Genomic DNA, 25,490 nt, shown 5'->3' with positions numbered 1-25,490 from the left:
GGGGGTGGGGGGGTTGATGAAGCTGGGGATGGGGAAGCTGGGGCCACACTAAGGAAGTGGGACTCTAGTGGGCAAAGAGTTCACCCTAAGGGTTTTCAGCAAGGGAGAATTATGCTTGATTTTGCATTTGAAATGATGAGGCTGGTTATGAGAGTAGGGTGGGAGTTACAGTTGCAAGACTATTATAACACGGGTGAGACTAGAGGACAGGAAAGAATGATGACAACAGCAACAACAATATCTAATGCCTACTGATGACTTGATATGTACCAGGCACCGTGCTGAGCCCTTCACACGCATTATCTCGTTTAATCCTAACATCGAACTCTTTAGTCAGCTGCTATTTTTATGCCTCTGTAACAGACGAGGCGATTCAGACTTAGCTGAAATTAATTTAGTTAAAAAAGTCTCACAGGGTAAATGGCAGAGCCAAGATGCAAACTCTTGCTTTCTGACTTTACATACGCTTAACCACACATTACCTGATGGAAACTAAGGCGGTGCGTATTTGTTCGTTCACTGGAGCAATATTTATGGAGCACTGACTATGTGCCAGGCACATTTCTGGCTGATGAGGATACAGCAGTGGACAAAACCTACACAGTTCCTGACTTGATGGATGTTACATTTGTGCATGTGTGTGTGTGTGTGTGTGTGTGTGTTGGGAAGATGGATAAGCAAACGAACCAGTCAATATAACTTACTTGTGGATGGATTTGGACTCCATTTCGAGGGAGAAGAGAAAGGATTTGGGGATGTGGGAGTGAGGGGTGGGGGGAGGAGTGTAGGGACCTCCAGGTTTCTGGCTCCGCCATCTGCTGTGCGCTGTCAGCAGAGACACGGAGCTCGGGTCAGACCTGGGGGCAGGATAAGAGCCCAGTTTGGGACATGTCGAGTTGGAGTCTCCTGGAGTCAAAAGCTCTGAAGGATGGTCATGGGACAAGCTGAGAAAGTCATTTAAAGCTGGGGCCATGGTTGAGGACCCAGGGGGAGGGTGCAGAGTGAGAAGAGGTCTCAGGTGGAAACCCTGTAGACTGAGCTAAGGGCAGAGGAGCCAAGGGCAGAGGAGAGGGAGACAAAAGTCAGAGGGAGAGTGGAAAACCCAGAGAGAAAGAGGCCCTGGCCCTCCAGGGAGCAGAGAGCTCCAAGGCAGGCAGCCCCAGCATCGTCAAATGCCACTTAGAGGCCCAGGGAAGGAGCAGCTAGAGATGTTAGGGGCCAGGACGGAGACACACATAGTTGAGGGGATTTTTTTGAAAGTGATGGGAGCCCAGAATGGGAAGTATCTAGTATAGGACTGAAGGCACAGGAGAAAGTGGAGGCAATTCGTGGAGCAACGCCTTAGAGGAGATGGAGGAGACAGGATCCAGAGGAAAGGCAGAGGGAACGGTCTTGAACGGGCGGGCATATTCCAGGGACCAGAGGGGAGCAAGGAAAGATGGGTAGGGATGCAGAGCCGCGCTTCTTGGGAAGCAGATGGCCAGGTTGTTTGTGAGATGGAAGGGTCCAGAGTGGGGCTAGGAGGTATCCACAGAGAGGCAGAGGTTTGAAATTCACACAGTGGGGGTTGGGAGAAATGCAACTCGGGACCACCTAAAAATTGATCTCTCCTGCGTCTCCATCTCTTCAAGAGCTCTGTCTGGGAATTCAAACACGCATTTGTGCAAATGTGAAACTTAATTCTGACCTTCAGTGAGAGGCTGACAATACCAGTTGTGGGATCACAGCGGGATAGGCATGCAGGGGGTGTCTCCGGACGTGGCGGTGACCCTGAGACGTGCAGAGACAACAGCTGGTGAATTTTCAACAAGCAGACTGGAGTCTGCTTCACATTCGCTATTTGTTTTACAAACAGCCATCGGGAGGGTGAACTGCCCCTCCCACTGCCCCTGCCTCCCCCTCAACTTTTCTGGGGAAAGAAGTCTGTAGCCTGTTTAATTCTGCCCAGGTGGTCTTTGCCTCTCAAAATTCTTCATTTTGAGCAGAAAACGAGTGAACGTGACTTTGATGTGTAGGAGACAAATAACTGAACTGCAGAAGGAGCTGAGGGTAGTCCGCCCTCAGCTCAAAGACTGGGGCTCTCCCCACATTTGCACCTCAGGACTTTGTGTCCTATCAAAATCCCATAAAAAGTTTCTCTGTGGGTGGCACTTTTTCCACAGCGTGACTGGCTGGGAGGGTTCCATCAGCTAATGCTATGTCATCACTAGTTGTTGGCGGGCTCTCCTAGGGGACACTTGAGAAACTTTGATAGAAATATTTCTCTTTGGCAACAGCCCGCTGTTTCCATGGTTTGACAATACTAACCAGATGTAAAGTCGGCCAGCAAAGCGGAGGCCTGCCTGGAGAGAAGGCCCTCACACACTCATGTCCAGCCCTGGGCAAGTTAGATAACCTCCTTTGGCCTCCGTTTCCTCATCTTTGAAATGGAACAATAATACAAGCTCTAATTACCTCCTGTTGTGAGAAAGAGTGTTAAAGGACTTTGCAAAATTTTGAGTTCTTTTATAAAGAGTAATTGGAGGGTAGAAACAAATGAAATAAGAAACAAAGCAGAACTTAAATGTAGTGATGTTAATTTCACTTGGGTCTAATAGACTGTTGTCATTCTTAGAGATCTACTAATTTAAGTAAATAGTCCTCTCACCTGATACTGACAGAATTTTTTTTTAATTGAAGTACGGCTGATTTACAGTGTGTTAGTTTCAGGTGTACAGCAAAGTGATATACATATATATATATGTATGTATATATTCTTTTCAGATTCTTTTTCATTATAGGTTATTACAAGATATTAAATATAGTTCCCTGTGCAATCAGTAGACCCTTGTTGTTTATTTTATATAGAGTAGTGTGTATATGTTAATCCCAAACTCCTAATTTATCCCTCATTCCTTCCCCTTTGGTAACCATAAGATAGTTTCTTTTTTTTTTTTTTTCATAAGATTGTTTTCTACGTCTGTGGGTCTGTTTCTGTTCTGTAAGTTCATTTGTATCATTTTCTTAGATTCCACATATAAGTGGTATGTGATATTTGTCTTTCTGTGTCTGACTTACATCACTTAGTATGATAATCTCTAGGTCCATCCATGTTGCTGCAAATGGCATTATTTCATTCTTTTTGATGGCTGAGTAATATTCCATTGTGTGTGTGTGTGTGTGTGTGTGTGTGTGTGTGTGTGTGTGTGTATTTATCACATGTTCTTTATCCATTCATCTGACAGAATATTTTTAACCTAATTTTTTGAACAGGTAGTGAACTCACAGGGTTTAATATTCCAAACGTGTGAAAGGGTATAGAGTCACCATTTTCTCCCCCGCCCCATCCCAGCAATTCAAGCTCCCTCTGCAAAGGTAGGGTGACCAATTGGTCCTGGTTTGGGACTTTCTGGCTTAGTACTGAAAGTCCTTAGCAACCTGGTTGGTCACCCAGTGTCATAGGCAACTGACATTATGAGTCTGTTGCATGTCCTTCTGGAGGTAATTTGACAAGAGCAACCTTACTATTTACAAAATCGTCACGGGTGACAAAATAAAGATGTCATAAATGACTAGCACATAGTATTGGGGAAGGAGGAAACCATGATAACACGGGGGCACAAATCTTATCATCTAACAGTTGTTTTAAGTATTTCCAGCTCTGGAATTGCTATTCCTCTGCAAAAGAAATCTCCCTGTCAGGCTTGGGAAAAAGAGTCCCGTAAACGGTAACAGTCTGTGACCCCATTTCCCATAACTGTGGTTGACCAGAGACTCCATTAGCCTTTTGTTTATAATTCATTTTTGTGCGGTTAAAAAAAGCATTTGTGTACTGGGGGTTTGGATTTCATAAATGCTTATTTGCCAAGTTATCTTTTAGATTTCCCTGTGTGAATGCAACTGATTTGGGAAAGCCCAGTTTCAGAGAAAGCATAACAACTGCCCTTATCAAGTGTGAACTGAGAAAGACATCAGGAGGCCTTTTCCAGGCTAAAAATAGACCTAGAACCCAGTGTATTTTAGCTTCAGGACTTTTTACAAACTGTCTGGCAAACCAGCACATTATTATTTTATGAATAAGGCATCAACGTTCATTTTAAATGTTCTAGCTTCAGGCTATTTTACTTTCGTGCAAAAAAAGATGAATTATTTATAAAAATGGGCATGAATATCATATGATAATACCCTCAGTTCTAGCAGGGAGTAAAATGAGCTGCAGCTGGTGCTGTCAGCTCCCCAGGAGAGCTGAGCGGGAGCAAGTTGTGGATGGGGCTGCAGCCTTGAGAAGGGGCTGATTGCTGAGAGGCAGCTCGTTCTCTTGGGAGGATGGTCAAGTCTTCCTCCTCTCACTCATGCTCTTTCTCTTATCTTCCTTCCCTTCCTCCCTCTTCCTTCCTCCCCCCTCCCCTCCCCATCTCTCCCTCCCTCCCTCCCTCCCTCCCTCCCTTCCTCCCTTCCTCCTTCCTTCCTTCCTATTTCCTCTCTCCCTCCCTCCATCTCTCTCTGGCGAACTTCAGAAACCACAGTACAGAGATCCTTTGTAAATTCAAGTGTGGGCAGACGCTGGTTTTATGGAACTATTTGTATTCAAGTTATTTACCCTCTTTAAGCCTCAGTTTCTTCATCTGTGAAAGGAGGTGATAATTGTATCTTCTCCCTAGACCTGTGTTGAGGAGCAAATGAGACAAATATGGAAAGTGCCCAACGCTGAGTAAATAATAAACATTAGCTGTTATTAGAGCCTGCCCGCTAGGGAACACACAGGGTGGGGTGTGCACGTGGGCAGAGGTCACAGTACTTGAACACGGAGAGGCTGAGTAAGGTGACCAACTCTTCCTGGTTTGTCCAGGACCAGCCTGGTTTATTTTTGAAAATTTTCGTTTTATTTTAGAATTCTTTTTTATTGAGGTAACATTAGTTCATAATATAACTGTCACGTGTACAGCATTATATTTTTGCATCATACCCTACAGTGTGCTCACCACCAAAAATTTAGTTTCCATCCATGGCTATATAGTTGCTTGTTTTTTTTTATTTTTATTTTTTATTTTTGTATTTAAAAAAAAATTTATTTATTTATTTTTATGGCTGTGTTGGGTCTTCGTTTCCGTGCAAGGGCTTCCTCCAGTTGCGGCAAGCGGGGGCCACCTTTCATCGCGGTGCGCGGGCCCCTCACTATCGCGGCCTCTCTTGCTGCGGAGCGCAGGCTCCAGACGTGCAGGCTCAGCAATTGTGGCTCACGGGCCCAGCCGCTCCGCGGCATGTGGGATCCTCCCACACCAGGGCTCGAACCCGCGTCCCCTCCACTGACAGGCAGGCTCTCAACCACTCCGCCACCAAGGAAGCCCCTAGTTGCTTGTTTTTAAAATGGAAAGTTCTGCATCCTGGGAAACCCCAGACCAAACACATTGGAGCCTGGTCACCCTCCTGAGTCAGGTTGGGTTGAATTTGTCCGCTTTTAGTCTTCCTCCCTTCTCATCCCGAGACCGCGTCACGGGGCCAGAGCTCCAGCATGCGTGCGGTTACCTGTTCTCCGGATTACGAGGACACTAACCTACCCGGCACGCAGAAAGGGGAGGAGAGGGCCACCTTACCTGCCCGGAACAAGTTCTGCGTGATTCCATCTGCCCCGCCTGGCCACTTGGTCATAGAGTATTGTGACAGAATGACCGTGAGGCCGGGCCTTCCCGCTCCTCCCTGCCACCTGCCCCCCCTCAGTGGGGTTACTCCAAGCCTCCCAGCCGACCCCAGAGAAATGGGAGGAACTGTGCAAGCACGTAAAAATTAAAGAGATACAATTCCTTTTATTATGTGGAGGGCAAAAAAATGTGTATAAAGGGGCCCATTTTAGAATTCGATTTGAACATGGCATTTCACTGGTATTCCAGGACTATGTTTTATACCAGTGACCGAGGCCTGTGCAAAAGAGGTTTTGAATGAGGTTCCAGAAGTTTCTCCCTCTAAGCCAGCACTGCTCTTCTAAATGCATTCTGAGATTCACAGCACTGTGGAGGCTTCAGCAGCCAAGAACAGGGCATTTCCCCAGGGGTGTGGGGAGGGAAGCAGACCACAGCGGGCTGCTGGGACGGCTAAAGAAATGCCGTGTATGAGGTTGAGCCTGGTACACAGCGGGCACTCGATAAATATTAGCTCTCTGTTTGAACTTCTCCAGCAATGATTGCATAGTACACTCAAAACCTATTACCTACTCTCCCTGACCCTTTTCTCTTGGGTCTGGAAACTTTATTTACTAGTGATTAGATTACCAGCCAGTAGGTCTTGTCTGCAAATCGAATGGCTTTCATTAAGGCCAGAGGCCACATGTCACATGCTTCTTCCCTCCCTATGGTGCCCAGCCTATAAAATATCTGCTGCTGTGGTAAGAAGCTCTCCAGAGGACATGTGCTCTGCTGACATAATGAGGAAAAGATGAAAGATTGGCCGAGTCACTGTGGGGTCGCCCCCCACCTCCTCCGGGTTTCTTGCTGAGTTGCATCCACTTCTTTGCCATGGGTGCCCTTCACCTCCTCCTCCAAATGGGAGTAGAAAGCCACCCCTCTCCAGGCCAGCCCTTTCTCCCACTGCCGAAGCACGTGTGTCCTTCTGAAGTCCCTAAACTGAGACACTGCTGTGAGCCTCCGTTTCTTCATCTGTAAAATAGGGTTGGAAGGTTAAGTGCGATTACGCATGTAACGCTCAGGGAATACTGGCTACTATTATCTGGAACTTCTTTACCCCCATTAAATCTGTCCTTAGGAATTATTTCCACTAAAGAGTGTTGGGTGTGGGGGGGTGGATCAGGAAGGGAGGGAGCCTGCTCTGAGGTTCTCGAGCCCGCCTTTCCCATTTTCCTTACCCACGATCTGAAGTCTGATCTCTGGTCACCTTTGTTAAACCTTTCCCCCAAAGCTATATTAAGGAGAAGGGGATTCCTGTCATTATCCATTTTAGGCAACAAAATAGTTCAGATTAAAATATATACTACAGGTTAAAAAATTATAAAATTAATACATGCTTATTGTAGAGACTAGAAAATTCTGTAAGGAAAAGAAGAAGATACAAATGCCCCATGACTGACGGCACACTTAGGGATAGTTGCTGTTAATGTGTTGATATATTTCCTTCCAACCTTTTTTCTTGGGTGTCTTCCCATTTTAAGTCAGCTGTTAGTCCCAGGGAACAGAGAATGTTGATCTTCTGAAGGGTTAGGTTACTTGCCTGAGACCAATCTCCTCAGGGCTGACATATGTGAAACCAGGAATAGGTGAGAGCTTCCCCATGGCTGTTCCTCCTCTGAATTCAAAGGAATCTAGACTATTAACTAAGGTAGCTCCTTTTGCTTCTCAGCTGCTGCCCCTGGAGGCGTCCCAAGCAGGATACTGGAAACTCTCTCCCTTGGGTACTGGTGAGCCTTGAAGGTTGGAAAAACAATTTATAGTTAAGTATTTTCAGTTATTTCAATGTTCCTTCTTCATTGCTCTGATATCTTAATAATTAACATTTGCTGAGCATGTACCATTTCTTCAATGTCATGTTAAGCATGTTACAAGTATTAACTCATTTAGTCTTGGAAATACTCTCATGAGATAGGTTCTCTTATTATCCATATTTTATTGATGAGGAAACGGAGGCATAAGAGGTTTAAGCAAGGTCACACAGCTAGTAAATGGTGTACTGGGACTAAATTACTTCTCTCGTGTTTGCTGTGTATATATAAATATATATATATGTGCATGTATATATAAGTACCTCTCTTATCTTTCCATTTATTTATCCTTCTCTCTCTCTCTCTCTTCTCATTTGATCTGTATTATTTCTGAAGAATTTTCATCTAAGTTTGAAGTGGCCTCCCTCAGTGGTGTGTGAGCCTTGGTGAAGCAGGACTCCACCTCTCATACGGCGGTGAAATATGCCCTCTTCCCCTCCTTGGACAGCTGGGACAATGACATGTGACTTAGGGCAGCCAATCAGATGCTCCAGCCCAGGACTTTGAATTTCAAGCGAGTGATGCTATTCAAGAGCAGCTTAGAGGTTCACTCTTTCAGTAGTGGTGATGGCAGTGGCATCTATGTCCAGTTAGATAGGCGGCAGTGGTGATGGTGGAGCCTGCAGAACGTCTGCTGGGCAGTGCCGCTGGTCAGTAGCTTCCCTAACAGGATCCTTCCTGGGGTCTGATTTTGGCTTTGGTTCTAGAAATCCAGCCAGACTCAGTTCCCTGTTTCTTGCCTGTTGGAATAGGAGGGGTAGACTATGTAGCATCCGTATCTTCTCTTCCTCCTCTCTAACGGAACCTTCCCTCTCCTTTTATTTTCCTCAGGGGGCTGTCCTAACCCTAGTTCCGAGGCAGATCCCATCCAATCAGTGCATGACATTCCCCTAATGGGCTACAACTCAAGATGGACCAATCAGACTGAGAGGAGGGTTTCTTTTCTTTTCTTTTTTTTTTTTTTGGCTGTGTTGGGTCTTTGCTGCTGTGCGGCGGGCTTTCTCTAGCTGCGGCGAGTGGGTGCTACTCTTCGTTGCTGTGTGCGGGCTTCTCATTGCAGTGCCTTCTCTTGTTGTGGAGCATGGGCTCTAGGCGTGTGGGCTTCAGTAGTTGTGGCTCACGAGCTCTAGAGCACAGGCTCAGTCAGTAGTTGTGGCGCACGGGCTTAGTTGCTCCACAGCATGTGGGATCTTCCCAGACCAGGGATCGAACCCAGGTCCCCTGCATTGGCAGGAGGATTCTTAACTACTGCGCCACCAGGGAAGTCCAAGAGGAGGGTTTCTATTCCACGATTGGAAGAAGGGTTTTTCTTTCTCACTTGGTGTATATGAACCAGAAGGCAGGTTACCCCAGTTGTCACTGCAGTGTTCTTGTGACCAGCAATCACTGCAACCCTCCTAAGGTTGAAGCCAGTGCTGTGGGCAACAGAGCAGAGAGATGGAAAAATCCAGGGTCCTAGACGTCATGTAAGTGCTGAATCAACCACCTGGGTCTTCCTTTATATGAGAAGAGATTTCCTTTTTGTTTAACTCAGTTCAAGTTGGGTTTTTCTGTTTCTCATAGCAGAAAATATTCTAATTGATTTGCTTCTTTTTTCCACTCAAGCCTGATTATCTAAGCTCATCATCTCTCAAACAATCTTTTGGTCTCAGGAACTTTTGGTCTCTTTTTCATTTCCAGTCTTAAGAAAAAGGAAGGACCTCAAAGAGCTTTTGTTACATGGGTCATACCTACTGATATTTACTGCATTAGACATTTAAAATGAAAACACCTTAAAATATTAATTCAATTAGAAACAGGGTAATAAATACATTAACATTTTAACATCGATACACTGTTATGAAAATAACTATATTTTCTAAAAAAATAGAAGAGTGGCATTGTTTCAACATTTTTTGGTAAACCTCTTTATGGTCTGATTTAATGGAAAATAGCTGGAAAAACTAATACAAATGAATCCATATTCAAAACATAAACAGACTCACAGATATAGAAAACAAGCTTATGGTTACCACAGGGGAAAGGGAAGGGGCCAAGGACAAATTACGAATATGGGATTAACAGATACAAACTATTTACTATACATAAAATAGATAAGCAACAAGGATTTACTGTATAGCACAGGTAATTATACCCAATATCCTGTAATAAACTATAATGGAATATAATTTGCAAAAAAACGGAATTACTGTGCAGTACACCTGCAACTAACACAACATTGTAAATCAATTATATTTTAATAATAAAATAAACTTCTATCAAAAAAAAAGAAAATAGCTGGATTCTCATATACACTTTTGCATTCACTCTGTTGCGATTTGTTATTTGGGTTGAAAAATATGAAGAAAATCCAGCCTCACCCAGATATGCAGTTGGAAAAAGGAGAATTTTAATAGCGTTTTCAGATAGTATGGATATACTTCTTTAATTTCACACCAAAATTTGCGAGCAGTAGTTTCTTAAAGATTACACTGTGAAATCTGTAACCATATCAATGAACTTTTATACTCCATTTCATCAAAATCCATTGGTCTATCTTGCACTTTGAACGGATCTTTTACCCAAGCATGATTTTGTAACACTGTGCATTGGCCATGCAGAAAAATTGGCTTGCTGATTTAAGCAAATCTTTCAAAATTTGACATATTTCATTATATAATGTCAAAAACGCCACACTTTTTAGTATCACCACCAAGCTCATCAGAAAAGTCTTGAAGTATTGGGAAGCAGTCCAGCTCATAGCAGAAAGCCTCCTAATGGATAAGTTTTCTAAAAATTCAGATTTTAGCTTGAAGGTTTGAATTTTATCATTGGCTACAATACTGTCAGTTGTCATCCTTAAAGTGACAGGCTCATTCTTGTTCATTTTTGAGAAAATGCCTGCCAAAGACCAGGTCTGAAGTTTGTCAGGCACTCTTTTGATTAACAATGGTGTTCCATGAAAAAAGTGGCTAGTTCAGTTGGCAACTTTAAGAATCGCACATGTGTTTTTTTCTTGAGACACTCATCATGGCTCAGAGTGCAGCAGATGAGATTTATGCATACTTCTCATTTTCCCACATCTAACAGTAAAATGTTCTGTTCTCAAGGGTCAAGATTTAATCATTTCATGGCTCTATCAAAGACACTATAAAATGAAACTGGCTCTTTTTTTTTTTTTTTTCTGTCGTGCATGGTCATGAAGAATACAATTACTATGAGTATAGTTTGTCTTGATTCATGCTAAGGCACCATCAGTTTTCATCACGATTGCTTTTGTACCATCAGTGAAAAAGACAAATAACATCTTAATGTTATTATGGAATTAGTTTTGGCTTTGCAGGTTCCCTGGAAGGGTCTCAGGGACCCCAGGAGTCCCCAGACTACACTTTTAGAACTTCTGCTTTAGCTTATGGTTGATTCTAGAAGCAACCCAACATGCTTCTGATAAACTCCCTTTTCCTGAAATCAGCCCCAGTTGGTTTCTGTTGCCTGTCAGCAGTGTTCCATGTTAAAATGTCATTGTTTATGGTTGGTTGATTCAAAATGTTTAAGGAACTCTAGGGCAATTTATAAGTAAGTTCTTTGTTGTGATGATTTGCACAGCAAATAATCAGGAAGAAGGAAAGATTCTAAAGTTTCACTTTACTAAAATAATCTAACATTTATATACATTCTTGGTGTTAAGTCAATTTTAAACAACCAAGCAATTCTACTCCAGTCCATGAATTGCGGCAAAAGAAGGATAAGGGCACTAATGTTTTCTCCCTTCTTATGCATGCTTCCAGTGGCCTTCCTGAGCTAAGTATTATTATCCTCACTTTAGACATTAAAGACTTGAATTCTGTGGTTAAGTCTTTGGCCAAGGCCACTCAGCGGTCAAACCTCTCATCCTGGCTAGAGGCTCCAAGGCCCAGGCCTTCTTTACTCTACCACGCAGGAATTTTTGATAAGGACAAAAATATAAGCCTGTGATGTCTGAGGTTTATGCCTTAGAGGGCAGTGCTGCAAAATCATGGACGTCGCCAGTGGTTCTTTAAGAAATTTCTTTTCTAAATTCTATCATGATGATATGATAAAATGCTGGCTCTCTACCAACACATTTTTGACATACCATAAAGTGGTATTTTAGAGTTGGAAGAGACCTAAAGCATGTGATCTGTCCAAATTTCTCACCACTGGGGCATGCTGGACTATTCAACGTGCATTTCAAATAGTACCTCCCGGGCAATGACTTCTGATAACCTGATTATTGTTCATCCCACTAAATCAAAATGTGTCACATTATACGTGGCAGGCAGCTTTTTAGATGCCTCAATAATCCCTGCTTCCTGATATTCACACCCTTGTACACTTCTCTTCCCTTGTGATAAGATCTGTAACTTGCTTCTAACCAACAGAACATAGCAAAGGTGTTGGGTTGTCACTTCTGTGGTCAGGTTTCCTAAGACAGTGACTTCTGTCTTGCTAACAGCGTCTTTCTATTGTTTTCTAGACTTGCACATTTTGATGAGGCAAGCTGCCATGTTGGAAAGGCCCACATGGTAAGGAACGGTGGGCAGCCTCTGGCCAACAGCCAGTGGGGAACTGAGGCTTTCAGTTCAATAGCCCATGAACAGCTGAATCTGGCCAACAACCAGTGATTGAAGTTGGAAGCAGATCCTTCCCCAGTTGAGCCATCAGATGAGACCCCAGCCCCAGCTGACACCTTGGTTGAACCTTTGTGAGAGACCCTGAAGCAGAGGACCCTGCTAAGCTATGCTCAGATTCCTAAACCACAGAAACTCTGATATAATATATGTGTGTGTTTTAAGCTGTGAAGTTTGGGGATAATTTGTTAGGAAGCAATAGCTAACTACTACACTGTACTATATTTTATCTATCTGTTGCTTTTTTTTTTTTTTTTTTTTAACATCTTTATTGAAGTATAATTGCTTTACAATGGTGTGCTAGCTTCTGCTTTACAACAAAGTGAATCAGTTACACATATACATATGTTGCCATATCTCTTCCCTCTTGCATCTCCCTCCCTCTCACCCTCCCTATCCCACCCCTCTAGGTGGTCACAAAGCACCGAGCTGATCTCCCTGTGCTATGCGGCTGCTTCCCACTAGTTATCTATTTTACATTTGGTAGTGTATATATGTCCATGACACTCTCTCACCCTGTCACATCTCACCCCTCCCCCTCCCCATAGCCTCAAGTCCATTCTCTAGTAGGTCTGTGTCTTTATTCCCATCTTGCCACTAGGTTCTTCATGACCTCTTTTTTTTTTTTTTTTTCCCTTAGATTCCATATATATGTGTTAGCATACTGTATTTGTTTTTCTCTTTCTGACTTACTTCACTCTGTATGACAGACTCTAACTCCATCCACCTCATTACAAACACCTCCATTTCATTTCTTTTTATGGCTGAGTAATATTCCATTGTATATATGTGCCACATCTTCTTTATCCATTCATCCGATGATGGACACCTAGGTTGCTTCCATGTCCTGGCTATTGTAAACAGAGCTGCAATGAATATTTTGGTACATGACTCTTTCTGAATTATGGTTTTCTCAGGGTATATGCCCAGTAGTGGGATTGCTGGGTCATATGGTAGTTCTATTTTTAGTTTTTTAAGGAACCTCCATACTGTTCTCCATAGTGGCTGTATCAATTTACATTCCCACCAACAGTGCAAGAGTGTTCCCTTTTCTCCACACCCTCTCCAGCATTTATTGTTTCTAGATTTTTTGATGATGGCCATTCTGACCGGTGTGAGATGATACCTCATTGTAGTTTTGATTTGCATTTCTCTAATGATTAATGATGTTGAGCATTCTTTCATGTGTCTGTTGGCAATCTGTATCTCTTCTTTGGAGAAATGTCTATTTAGGTCTTCTGCCCATTTTTGGATTGGGTTGTTTGTTTTTTTGTTGTTGAGCTGCATGAGCTGCTTGTAAATCTTGGAGATTAATCCTTTGTCCGTTGCTTCATTTGCAAATATTTTCTCCCATTCTGAGGGTTGTCTTTTGGTCTTGTTTATGGTTTCCTTTGCTGTGCAAAAGCTTTTAAGTTTCATTAGGTCCCATTTGTTTATTTGTGTTTTTATTTCCATTTCTCTAGGACCTGGGTCAAAAAGGATCTTGCTGTGACTTATGTCATACAGTGTTCTGCCTATGTTTTCCTCTAAGAGTTTGATAGTGTCTGGCCTTACACTTAGGTCTTTAATCCATTTTGAGTTTATTTTTGTGTATGGTGTTAGGGAGTGTTCTAATTTCATACTTTTACATGTACCTGTCCAATTTTCCCAGCACCACTTATTGAAGAGGCTGTCTTTTCTCCACTGTATATGCTTGCCTCCTTTATCAAAGATAAGGTGACCATATGTGCGTGGGCTTATCTCTGGGCTTTCTATCCTGTTCCATTGATCTATATTTCTGTTTTTGTGCCAGTACCAAACTGTCTTGATTACTGTAGCTTTGTAATATAGTCTGAAGTCAGGGAGCCTGATTCCTCCAGCTCCATTTTTCGTTCTCAAGATTGCTTTGGCTATTCGGGGTCTTTTGTGTTTCCATACAAATTGTGAAATTTTTTGTTCTAGTTCTGTGAAAAATGCCAGTGGTAGTTTGATAGGGATTGCATTGAATCTGTAGATTGCTTTGGGTAGCAGAGTCATTTTCACAATGTTGATTCTTCCAATCCAAGAACATGGTATATCTCTCCATCTATTTGTATCATCTTTAATTTCTTTCATCAGTGTCCTATAATTTTCTGCATACAGGTCTTTTGTCTCCTTAGGTAGGTTTATTCCTAGGTATTTTATTCTTTTTGTTGCAATGGTAAACGGGAGTGTTTTCTTAATTTCACTTTCAGATTTTTCATCATTAGTATACAGGAATGCAAGAGATTTCTGTGCATTAATTTTGTATCCTGCTACTTTACCAAATTCATTGATTAGCTCTAGTAGTTTTCTGGTAGCATCTTTTGGATTCTCTATGTATAGTATCATGTCATCTGCAAACAGTGACAGCTTTACTTCTTCTTTTCCGATTTGGATTCCTTTTATTTCTTTTTCGTCTCTGATTGCTGTGGCTAACACTTCCAAAACTATGTTGAATAATAGTGGTGAGAGTGGGCAACCTTGTCTTGTTGCTTTTTTTAGTAGGACCAGGAGTGAGCTGTTTAAGGTCACTGAGTACTTGTCATGTGTGTTTACCTGTTTACCTGTTACTGGAGAGCTTCCTGCCAGGATCCATCCTCATGCTGAAAGGTGGAACCTGAGGCCTGCAGTATAGTTCCTAGTGATCCAGGAAAGCCCTCTGTGCCCTGCATCAGTTCCCAACTTTGGGTTTCACACTAGAACATCCATAACTGTCTTTCTCCACTTAAGTATCATTTAGCTTACAAACCAGAGGCAGCAAGCCAATTACTCCCTGGGGTCTGAAACTTCAACCTGGGAGGAAGACTATTCCACAGCAAAGGTATGAATGCAGAAATGCACATCCTAATCCAGTTCATAAGCAGAGGTGCACAATGTCTGAAAAATCGAAGCCATGAGATAAGAAACTCTTTCAGAGAAAAAGAAGTTAACTGGGGAGATGTTGAACTATATGCACTGCATAGGGCATCGGGCAGCCCATTTCACTCTGGAGGCTTCAGTTTCCGCCATCTGTAGAATGGAGGCTTGCCCTGGGTGCCATGGTCTTTGATTCTTAGTCTGACACAACCTGGGTTGCTATGAGCTGGCTCTCTGGGTCTTGAATCAACTATTAAAGGAGGGTAACAGAAATACCTGTCTCCTAAGGGGGTTGCAGGATTAAATGAAATAAGAGAAAATGTGAAATGTGCAGCACAGCGCCTGGCTATTGTTACTTCTCCAAGGGGGTGCCAGGTCCCGGGGGAACTGGGGCCGCCCGGAGCGCAGCGCAGCCCGCACCGGGCCTGGTGGCCTGCCCCGCCCACGTGAGGCTGCGGCCCGTCGAATGATTCCGTGCAACGTGTTGGTGGCGGCGGCCGCGGCGGCGGCGGGCGGCTCGGACTCTTCCGGGCGCCGCAGCTTCCTGCCAAGCACCGCGCAGCCGCCTGGCTCCGCCGCGGGAGTAGCCGGTGCAGGCCTCCGCGCCGGTGCGGGACCCAGGGCTCCGCCGCGCTCGCCCAGCCCGACTCCGGGCCGCCGGACCGCACCATGCGCGCCGCGCCGCCTCCCGCGCGCCTTCTGCCGCTGCTGCTGCTGCTCGCGCTCCTGGCCGCGCCCGCCGCCCGCGCCAGCAGAGCCGAGTCCGCCGCCCCGCCGCAGTCCGGATCCGAGCGCCAGCCGCGGCCGCCGCCCGGCCCGGGACCCGGGAACGCCACCGGGATGGGCTCCGGGGAGGCGGCGGGCGGCGGCGGCAGCTCCAACAGCAGCGGTGACGCCCTGGTGACCCGCATCTCCAGCCTGCTCCGCGACCTGCCCACCCTGAAGGCGGCCGTGATCGTGGCGTGCGCCTTCTCCGCCTTCCTCATAGCCTGCCTGCTGCTGCGCGTCTTCAGGTGGGTCCGCCGCCCCTTTGCAGCCCCCGCGGGCCAACTTGCACCGCCAACCTGCTGTCACTGCGCGCCCGCCGCACCTGCGCGCACCGATGCTCCGGCCCCGGCGCCTGGGTGCGCTCCTGCTAGCCTGGGACTCCCGGCCCTGCCCCACAGGGTTGCACTCGGCTGGTTTACCCTGCTATACACTTTAGGAATTTTCTCCCCTTCGAACGATATCTCTATCTATAGCTATAGCTATGGCTATGATTATGTATCTATATATATCAATAAATATATAATAAATATTGAATTCCTTTTAACTCTCCACTAATGCTTACAACTAACAATAGCGCTCCGAATTCTGACAACCTTACACGGAATTTATTTTTATACCTATTTCACAGATGAGGAAAAATTTTCCGGAGAGGCAAGGTGGCTTATCCAAGTAAGCTCAGTGGGGGAAGTAGGATTTGAACCTTACCCACCTTGCTCCCCCTCCCTCTGTTCCCTCTGAGGGCTTCTCAGGCACCACCTGCTTTTTTTCTTTTCATCGGTTCTGCTACCAAAAGAAGCAGTGTCTAGCCTGTGGGGATACCTGTTGGAGGCGCGCATTGCGCCAGGGATTGGAGCTGGGCTTTAGGATGTTTGGCCATCCTTGGTGGCCTCAGTGACTTTCTGCCTACCACCCTGCCTGAATGAACTGCGCAATGAAGATTTGCAGGGGCATGAGGGATCTTGGAGAGGCTTTTTGTAGGTTGCTCAAGTTCAGGGAGAAAGTGGGAAATTAGAAAGGATGGCCGCGGTCTCTGGAGTAGGGAGATGGAGAGGGCTACAGGGGATGCAGGGAGGGATGCATTTCCCCCTAATGCCTGGGAAATTCTGGTTTTGCAGGAAATGAACCAAATGTGTCCTGTTACTCAGGCGGGCCTCTGGGAAATCTGGGCATGTGTGTGTCAGTTATTCACAGCCTGTTCCTTCCCCTTCCAAGTGTATATAGTGTGCTTGGGTGTTTGATCAGCTGTTGGAGGTTTGGGGCCAGGGACTTGTGGGCATTTTCAGAGCAGGAGCAGAAACCAGATCTGGAAAGGCAGGGTTGGGAGCTCTCCCTTGAGATTTGCTGTTGGTTGCTGTGTGACTTTGAGTCAAGGTGTTTCTTTGTGGGGCCGTAGGATTAAATGGCAGTGGTCCTGAGAAAATGGAGAAGGGGGAACTGTGGGCCCACATCCCCTCGCCCCATCCCCTGCCCTGGCTCTGGCTACATTGCTTTTCACTGTGCTGATCCCCTGATGTACAGCGGATGTTGAATTGCCCCTCTCTGTACCCCATCCTTCCCGCTGCCCTGCATCCTCTGCTTGCAAACTTCAGTGGCTCCCTGTAGCCACTGCCTGGATGTGGCATTCAGACCCTTACAAACTAGCCCCAGTGCACCTTGTGGCCATCAGCCAGCCCTTCTGAACCTGCTGTCACTTCTCTCCTGACTCTCCCTGCTGCTGGCTTGTGCTCTTCCGCTCCTGGGCCAGTTCCCACTGCACACTTGCCATGACTGCACGCAGCCACCAGGGCCCAGCTCCCATGCTCCGTCCTCTGGGTAGTGTTCCTGGACATACGAGCCAGGCGGTTGCTTCCTTTTCTGGCCTCCCCCAGCCCTAGCCTTGTGCATCCTCCATACGGCCCTTCTCACGCCATGCTGGTGACTCCCACACTCAGCAGACAGTCCTGGAGGGTGGGCATGTCCAGTCCCCCTGCCCAAGGATGGCCTGGCCTTCAGCAGACGCGCCGTAGTCCTTTATCGCCTTCCTGATTGTTCAGTTGCATTGAACGTTGGTGCCTAGAGCAGCTCTGAGCCTGGAGGTTTGAAACATTTTGCTCAAAATAGGCTGCTCAGCCCACAAGGCGGTGTACTTCTTAAGACGGTATTTGAACTATTTTGCCAGTCTGCTCCTTATTACCCAGGAGTGGGGGAGAAAAGCAAGCAGCATGTGGCCAGATGTGAGGGCACGTGTTTGAGCAGGAGAGCCGGTACTCAGGGCTGGAAGGGATGGGTCCTTGCTGGCCTGTGAGCTGGGTGTTGGAGGAAGGTTCCGACTTCACAGGAGAGGCTACTTATGGATGTGCCTTCTCTTTCCAGGAAGGCCTTCTTGTTGGGGCGAGTTTCCAGGGGGACAGCTGACACCCCAGTTCTGATGTGGACAGGAAGTTACAGCATTTTACAGCTGGGAAGGGCCTTGATGGTACACAGGTCCCATGTGCTCCTTTGCAGAGGAGAAAGTTGCATCCCGGGGAGGGGAGTAAGTCATCCGGTAGACTCGAGAACACTACAAGTCTGTGGTCTGTACTGTGACCTTTCCACGGGCCTCTGCACGCTCGCTCCATCGGGCTTCCCGAAGGCCTGCTGCCCTGACTGGGCGTCTTCCTTACCTGCTTCCCCTCCTAGCTCCTTAACATGCAGTCACCACATCCTGGCTATTCTGCCTCTCAAGTCTCCCTGAGACTGTCTCATCTGGGTCATACCCCTTCCCCCACGGGAGCTTCCCCACCTGCCAGCCCTTCTGCCTGACTCACCTCCCTCCCTCGTGTCCGGAGTCACAGCAGTATCCTTCAGGCTGGTGTTCCTGCAGCCAGCCTTGTCCCCACTCCCATCCATCCTCCCTCGTCTGGTCTCACCCTTCTTCTGCCCACTCATCCCCCCGTGCGCAGGCTTCTCAGTGTGGTGGCGAGCTGGCTCTGTCTAACCAGGGCCCCGCCTCCCTCTCAACCCCCCATCTCAGCTTTGCCCGCTGCTCCCGCCCTGCTGGACCTTCAGGCATTCTCCAGCGGCATCTGGTGGCCTTAGCCCTGCATGTCCCTCTGACCCTCTGCTTGGGGTCCCCTCCACCACCAAGACTACGTGGCCAGCTCATTGCTGTTTGCCTGCCTGTGTGTCACCTCCTCCGAGAAGCCTCCCAGCCAGGCCCCCTTCCAGAGCACATGTGAGTTTGGGATTTTCTACTTGGAGTCAAGAGTGTCGCTGAGCTTACCAGGCGGAGGGCTCCGAAGAGCAGGACTGGCCCTTAATCGTTTGTGCCTCTCTAACGCCTGTTGTGGCTCCAAGCACAAGCTGGCATCTGATAAAGGTATTTTTAGCAAATGAATGAACCCCTAAGTATTTTGCTTTGCTGATGCTTCTCAAGATGTCCTCTGTGATGAGCTGCATGGCTGATGCTGGGAACCTGTGAGATGGGGACTTATTTGAACAGTGGCCGCCATTTCCTTAACGATGGATACGGAGAAGGGAGGGAGGTAAAGGAGGAAGAGTGTAATAAGTATTATTGCTTATACATAACCCATGTGTCTGTTTTCTCTGAAGGAGTCGCTTTGCCAGACAGCAGAAAGAATGTGGATCCAAGGAAACTGTTACAATTAGAAGCAAAGAATGTGTATCGTGGTAAACAATTAGAAGCAAATAATGTGTATCGTGGTAAGAAAGATATATACCTTTAACCAAGCAGTTCCATTTCTAAGGTACACACATTTTTTACTGCAATACCTATTCTTTGCTTCTAATTTTATTACTTAGAAGAGGAAGCAAAGATGCATGGCCAATGAAGTCCAGAGCAGTTCTGTTTAATAGTGAAAAGGTTTAAGTAACCTAGGTATCTAACAATTGAGCATTGGTTAAATAAATTATGGTAGTCCTTACAATGAAATACTGTGCAGCTGTGAAAGATGATGATGTTAATATAATACTCACTATATACTGTTGAGTGAAACAGGTTGCAAAACAGCATGTGTAGTATGAGCTCATTAAATAAATAAATAATATATATATATATGAATTGCAAAGAATTTTTTGTATGGGTGTGTACACGTGTGACTGTGGGAGATTCTTCATTATGTATTTATTTATTGTTTATGATATATTTCTACATTGTCTGAATTTCCTTTCAATGGACATTTATTCATTTTCTTTCTCCCTGTCTGTGCACTCAGCTCCTTGCTGCATCCTTAGGTGTGTCTTCCTGAGGACCTGTATAAGAGAGTCTGGGGTGGACCCCTAGGAGTGGGATTCCTGGGTCACAGGGGTACTCTTACACGGTTTCCTTGAGTATGTACCAGTTTACCCTCCCACCTGCAGTATCTGGGGATTCTCAGATCCTCCCATCATATCTGACACTTAGTATTATCTGACTTTCTAATATTTTTCAATCAGATGGGTATGATTGGGTGTCTCATTGCTTGCTTTTGCAGACCTCCAGTTCTTACTGAGGTTGAGTAGCTGTCTCTTCCCATACTTATTAATCAATCTGATGTCCCATCTGCAGAATCATTTACAGCTTTTTCATGTCTTGGAATCATTAAGGAAAACTGCCTAAAGACTGGAGACAAACTTGGAGGGAGGGAAAGGCAGTTTGGAGGCAGAGCGCCCTCGAGCCAGAGTACCTTCGTGTATATGTGTGTGTGTGCACGTGTGCGTGCGTGTGTGTGAGTGTGTGTGTGTGTGTGTGTGTGTGTGCAGTTCTGCCTGGCTCGCAGTAGGGCCAGCCCCCCTAGGTCTGTTGCTTGACATGTTTATGAGAGCTGGAAGGAAATCAATAAAGAAGCTGTGTTTAGGAAGTAGAAAACTCCTCCAATTTTTGGATGTTGGAAAGCGTCTCATGGGGTTGCATGGATTCAGGGATAACAAGCGTTAAGCCAGTGGCCGCTGTTCAGTACCTTTTGCCCCCCATGCTCTCTGAGGTCTGACTTTACCCTTTGAGATCTGAGGGGGAATCTGACTTTACTCTGTGGTGTCTTATGAACAAGGTAGAGACAAGTTAGAAACTGCCACCTGAAACCACGACTTTCGTTTCCTCCTGGGGATCCTTTCCCCGTCCTGTCGAGTCTCCCAGCTCTCCTGCCCAAGCCACACTTCTCCCAGATCTCTGTTGGCTGCATGCCCAGCCACTTATTTCAAAAGCTGTGTAAAATCATCTTATCTGAAAGGAGGGTTGTTTTGGTGCTTCCTGGGGGACGAAGAGGAAGGTAAATTCTAGGTGATCTGACATTGCCCAGCTGTTGCACTTGGATCAGTGGCAAAGGTGCACGCTGTCGTGTCCTGAAGATGCTGGAACCACGGGAACTTAGTGAATTACTAAGCCAGGTCTTTGAAAAGGAACAAAAACGTTCCTGCTTCTCCTGGATTCCCCAGATCTCCCATTGTCTGTGTATTTACATTTGTCCTAAGAATAAAAGTTATTTAAGAGAAAATATAGAAGCTTAATGCTTTCAGGATTTGGGGAAAGTGTTCTGAAAAGTTTTTAGTTATTGCTCATTAGTATATCAATATTATTTTAATGAATTGGAGCTTTGGGCAGAGCCCTGGTTAGAAAGTTAAGCCCCTTTTTATGACTTTGAGATTGTGGCACTTCTGTAGCACCAGGAGGTCATTTTAAAAAAATTTTATTGAAGTAGAGTTGATTTACAATGTTGTGTTTAATTTCTACTGTACAGCAAAGTGACTCAGTTATACATATATATATTCTTTATCATATTGTTTTCCATTATGGCTTATCATAGGATATTGAATATAGCTCCCTGTGCTATACAGTAGGACCTTGTTGTTTATCAGGAGGTCATTTTTGATTGCTTGACCAAGGTCTTGAATTGGGGGAAAAGCTATAGTTGTGAAACATATTTATCTTAATTTAATTTTTACTTTTCAAGTGGGTTTTCTTTTTTCTTTGTTTTCCAGTTTTATTGAGATAAAATTGATACACAGAACTGTATAAGTTTAGCGTGGACAACATAACGACTTGACTTACATATATTGTGAAATGATGACCACAGTAAGTATAGTGAGCATCCGTCATCTCATAGATGCCAAAAATAGGAAAAAATCATTTTTTTCCTGGTAATGAGAACTTTTGGGGTCTACTCTCTTAGCAACTTTCCCATCTATCACACAGCAGTGTTAGCTATAGTCATGATGCCCACTCCATCCCCAGGACTTATTGGTCTTACTGGAAGGTTGTACTTTCATCCAATTCCCATGGATGTTTAATCTTACACACCACAGTAAAGAAAGTGTTAAATAAATCTAACCCAGCAAAAATCCAGATTAAAAAAAAAAAACAGCTGTGACAAAGTGAGAGAGTGGCATGGACATATATACACTACCAAACGTAAAATAGATAGCTAGTGGGAAGCAGCCGCATAGCACAGGGAGATCAGCTCGGTGCTTTGTGACCACCTAGAGGGGTGGGATAGGGAGGGTGGGAGGGAGGGAGATGCAAGAGGGAAGAGATATGGGAACATATGTATATGTATAACTGATTCACTTTGTTATAAAGCAGAAACTAACACACCATTGTAAAGCAATTATACTCCAATAAAGATGTTAAAAAAAACCAAAAAACAACCTGCAAAAAAAAAAAAAACAAAACAAGGTAGAGAGTATGCCTTTGATTCAGTTTTCCACCAAGTTGAAAAAGAAGTCATAGCGTGTGGGAGGAGTAGGATCCCTCAAGTGGTTCTTTCCTGGGGCGGATTCTGCCTGCTTTGGGGTCATTTAACAATTTCTGGGGACGTTTTTGATTGTCATGACTTGGGGAGGGGGATGCTACTGGCATCTTGTGGGTAGAGGCCAGAGATGCTGCTGGACATCCTACAGTACCCAGGACAGACCCCCTTAACAAAGAATGATCCAGCCCAAGATGTCAGTAGCACAGGTGCGGGCCTCCTGGTTGTCTACGTGAGCAGTTTACTGAACCTTTCTGGGCATCTGCTTCCCAGCACTAACTAAAGTACCTGCTGCCCAGGGCTATTGGGATGTTTGGAATGAGATTGGGTCAATCAAACCACTGGCTCCCCTTTAAGCAGCCAAGTGTCCTATTGTATTTAAAAAAAGATTCTGAAAACAGATGTAATTTATACCCAACGTTTTGGTCTTGCTTTTGCCTGTAAATGAGGATTCAGCCATATGGCCAAGATCATCAGGCAAGTGCATCTGTTTCTGAGCCTTGCAAATATGAAATTGGTGACTCTTTAGCCTCCGTGAGCCTCCCTGGACACCTAGGACCCCATGTAGGGTCCCGCACACAAATGAATTCCCCTGGGGAAGGAGGTGCCTCATGACTGCCCTTATTAACAGGCCTGTGAGGACTCAGGACCTGCCACTGATCCCTTCTATCAAGTTGGAAAGGGAGGAAAATCCCTCTTTAATTTAACCCTGAGCCCTCCGGCTTATCTGGCTTTGCCTGTAAACTCTCATACCCATGTACTCATCGAGTTTGGGGGCTTTGCCAACACAGGCCCTTCTGGAGACATGGGGCACATCTAGGGGTGGGGCGGGGGTCTCCAGTGTCAGTGTCTGCATGGCCTCCTGTAAGGAGAGTGTCACAGGAGGGAAACCCTCCCAGATTTAAGCAGAGAAGGCTTCATAGGTTGTGTCTGGGATTTTAGTTTTATAGCTGATGTTTTGGTTCTAACTATTTACAAAGGGAAATTCTGGGACCATGAATTTAGAATCATGTTGTCATGGTTTCACTTTAAAAATCTGTATTTAATCTTCCTGACAATCTGCCAGGAATCCAGACTTGATATTTATTTTCCTGAGGGTGCAGGGAGAAGGCAACCCCCTCTCATTGGCAGGTGTAGAGCAGAAGAGGGGCCATGGCAAAGAGCCTGGGTAGGGCTCTTCAGGCCTGGGAGGGCTTCAGGGCCTTGTAACCTCTTGGGTGTGGGGTTTCTTTGCACTCAGAGTGCCACTGATCTCCCTCCTTCTACCCATTGTACAGATGAGGAAACTGAGGCCCGGAAATGGGAAGGGTTTGTTAAGGTCACCCAGTGAGTTTGTAGGAAAAGTAGGACTCAAGGCCAGGTGTTCTGATGCTCAGCCTGGCCTTTTCTGGGCCTCCAAGATGTGGTGGGCTGGGTTTTAGCCTGGTCAGTTGGGTCTCCCCAGTGCTCAGCCAGGGACCCAGGAGAGAGCATGGCTGAATGGATGGAGCAATCTTACCAGTGTATTTAATGACCCACTGGAAGCCTAGAAGGTGCTGAGAGAACACAGCCGAGGTGAAGGAGTTTCCAATTCAATCTGGGAGATAGGATAATGCCTTTGTATGATTCTACTTGGCAGGTGAAAGGCAATCTAATTCTGTAAGGGAGTCATGTGTCAAAAGCAACACTTGATAAGTTGCCAAAGGACTTATCAAAGCCCCAGGGACTTTGGCGGGGGACATAATGGTCAGGGAAGGCATATGGGGAGGAGTAGGAGGGTTAGGACCTGATGGGGTGGGAGAAGAAGAGGTTCTTCCAGGACCGGCTGGCCGAGCAGGTTTTGCGGTGGGCAGGGTTTGTGAGAATGATCACCTCCAAATTATGGTGACAATAATAATAATAGCAACTAATATTTATTAAGCCCTTACTGTATACCAGCCTCTGTGCTAAACATTTGATATGTTTCCTCATTCCTGTGAGGAGTGTACTGTTGGAATCCCATTTTACAGATGAGTAAATCAAGTTGCAGAGTGATGAAGTGTCTTGTTTAAGGCCATATGGCTGGTGAAGGGCAGGAGTCTGATTTCCGATCCAGTATTCCTCCCCCACTCCTTTTCCTGTTGTAGCCGGATTTTGGAAGACAGGAATCCCAGCCAGAGGATTTTGGGATTAGTAGTGGATCAGAGGAGCAAATGGAGGATTTGAATACAGGAGTGTAATGATGAAAGGGCTGCTTTAGTAATGCTGACCCCTTTTAGGTGCTTAATATGTATTTGCTGAGTGAATGGATGAATAGTGATGTGGCTGCCTCGGGGATGCAGGATGGCGGGGGAGACCAGTGGAAGGTGCTGGAAGGACCAGTAGGGAGGGCTGGAGATTCGAGTGGGTGAAGAGGAGGATGAAGAGGAAAGTGTCAGGAGGACCGGAAGGGCCTGGAGAGGAGGGCATGGTGAAGGGGATGGTCAGGCAGGGGAGAAGCCTTGGTGAGAAAGAGGGTGACAGAAACACCACGGAAATGCCAGCCACGCAGCTGGACATCTCGGCTTGCGGTGGCGGGGTTGGGAGTTCTGTCAAGAAGTGACTGTCCCTGAAGTGTGGACTGTCCCTGAAGTGGGGGGCAGTGGTAGCAAGGACTGACACCCCTGCGCCTCCCCTACCACGTGGCAGGGACAAGTGGATGCTGAAAGGGTCATTTATGACGTGTGTCCCGAAGCACAGTGACCCCAGAATTTCAAGGCCGTGGTTGTGTCCCCGGGTCCACCAAAGAGTCCCTCTCGGTCATCTTGCCACTGCCCTTGAACCAATAGAGCTGCCCCTAGAGGCTTCCTTCCTCACTTTCGGCCTTGCTTGCCTCTCCTGGCACCTCACAGACGGGTGAAGTGGACCCAACCCTTTGCAAACACACTTGGGAGGAACAGATCTTGGGGCGTTTGCTGTGGCCACATTTCACGTGGCTCCTTAAACAGGTCAAAGCTGGGCGTGCTTATTTTTTTCTTGGAAGAATGAGAGTTGGATCTGTCCCTCAGGGATTGAGGGAAGGAAAGGGAAACAAGAGTGGGGGGCAGGTGGAGGCGTAACCCTGAGGAGTTATGA

At 45.9% G+C, this 25,490-nt stretch overlaps 1 protein-coding gene across 2 annotated transcripts in view; it reads left to right on the top strand.

Moving 5' to 3' along the window:
• The first annotated feature begins 15,506 nt into the window (after positions 1 to 15,506).
• Positions 15,507 to 25,490, top strand: part of FAM174B (family with sequence similarity 174 member B) — a 31,745-nt gene continuing 21,761 nt past the window's right edge. Inside the window, exons 1-2 of one of the 2 annotated variants that reach the window (XM_061181794.1) lie at positions 15,507 to 15,962; positions 19,288 to 19,471. In XM_061181794.1, the coding sequence (XP_061037777.1) occupies positions 15,619 to 15,962; positions 19,288 to 19,369 (426 nt within the window). In that variant the 5' untranslated portion in view covers positions 15,507 to 15,618 and the 3' untranslated portion in view covers positions 19,370 to 19,471. Of the gene's footprint in view, positions 15,963 to 19,287; positions 19,472 to 25,490 lie in introns of those variants that run through there. The other variant, XM_061181793.1, reaches the window with a different exon arrangement.

The sequence above is a fragment of the Eubalaena glacialis genome, chromosome 2 (genome assembly GCF_028564815.1).
Source record: "Eubalaena glacialis isolate mEubGla1 chromosome 2, mEubGla1.1.hap2.+ XY, whole genome shotgun sequence".
Classification (NCBI taxonomy): domain Eukaryota; kingdom Metazoa; phylum Chordata; class Mammalia; order Artiodactyla; family Balaenidae; genus Eubalaena; species Eubalaena glacialis.
Note: the sequence above shows the minus strand (reverse complement) of the source record. Positions and strands in the feature narration are given on the sequence as shown.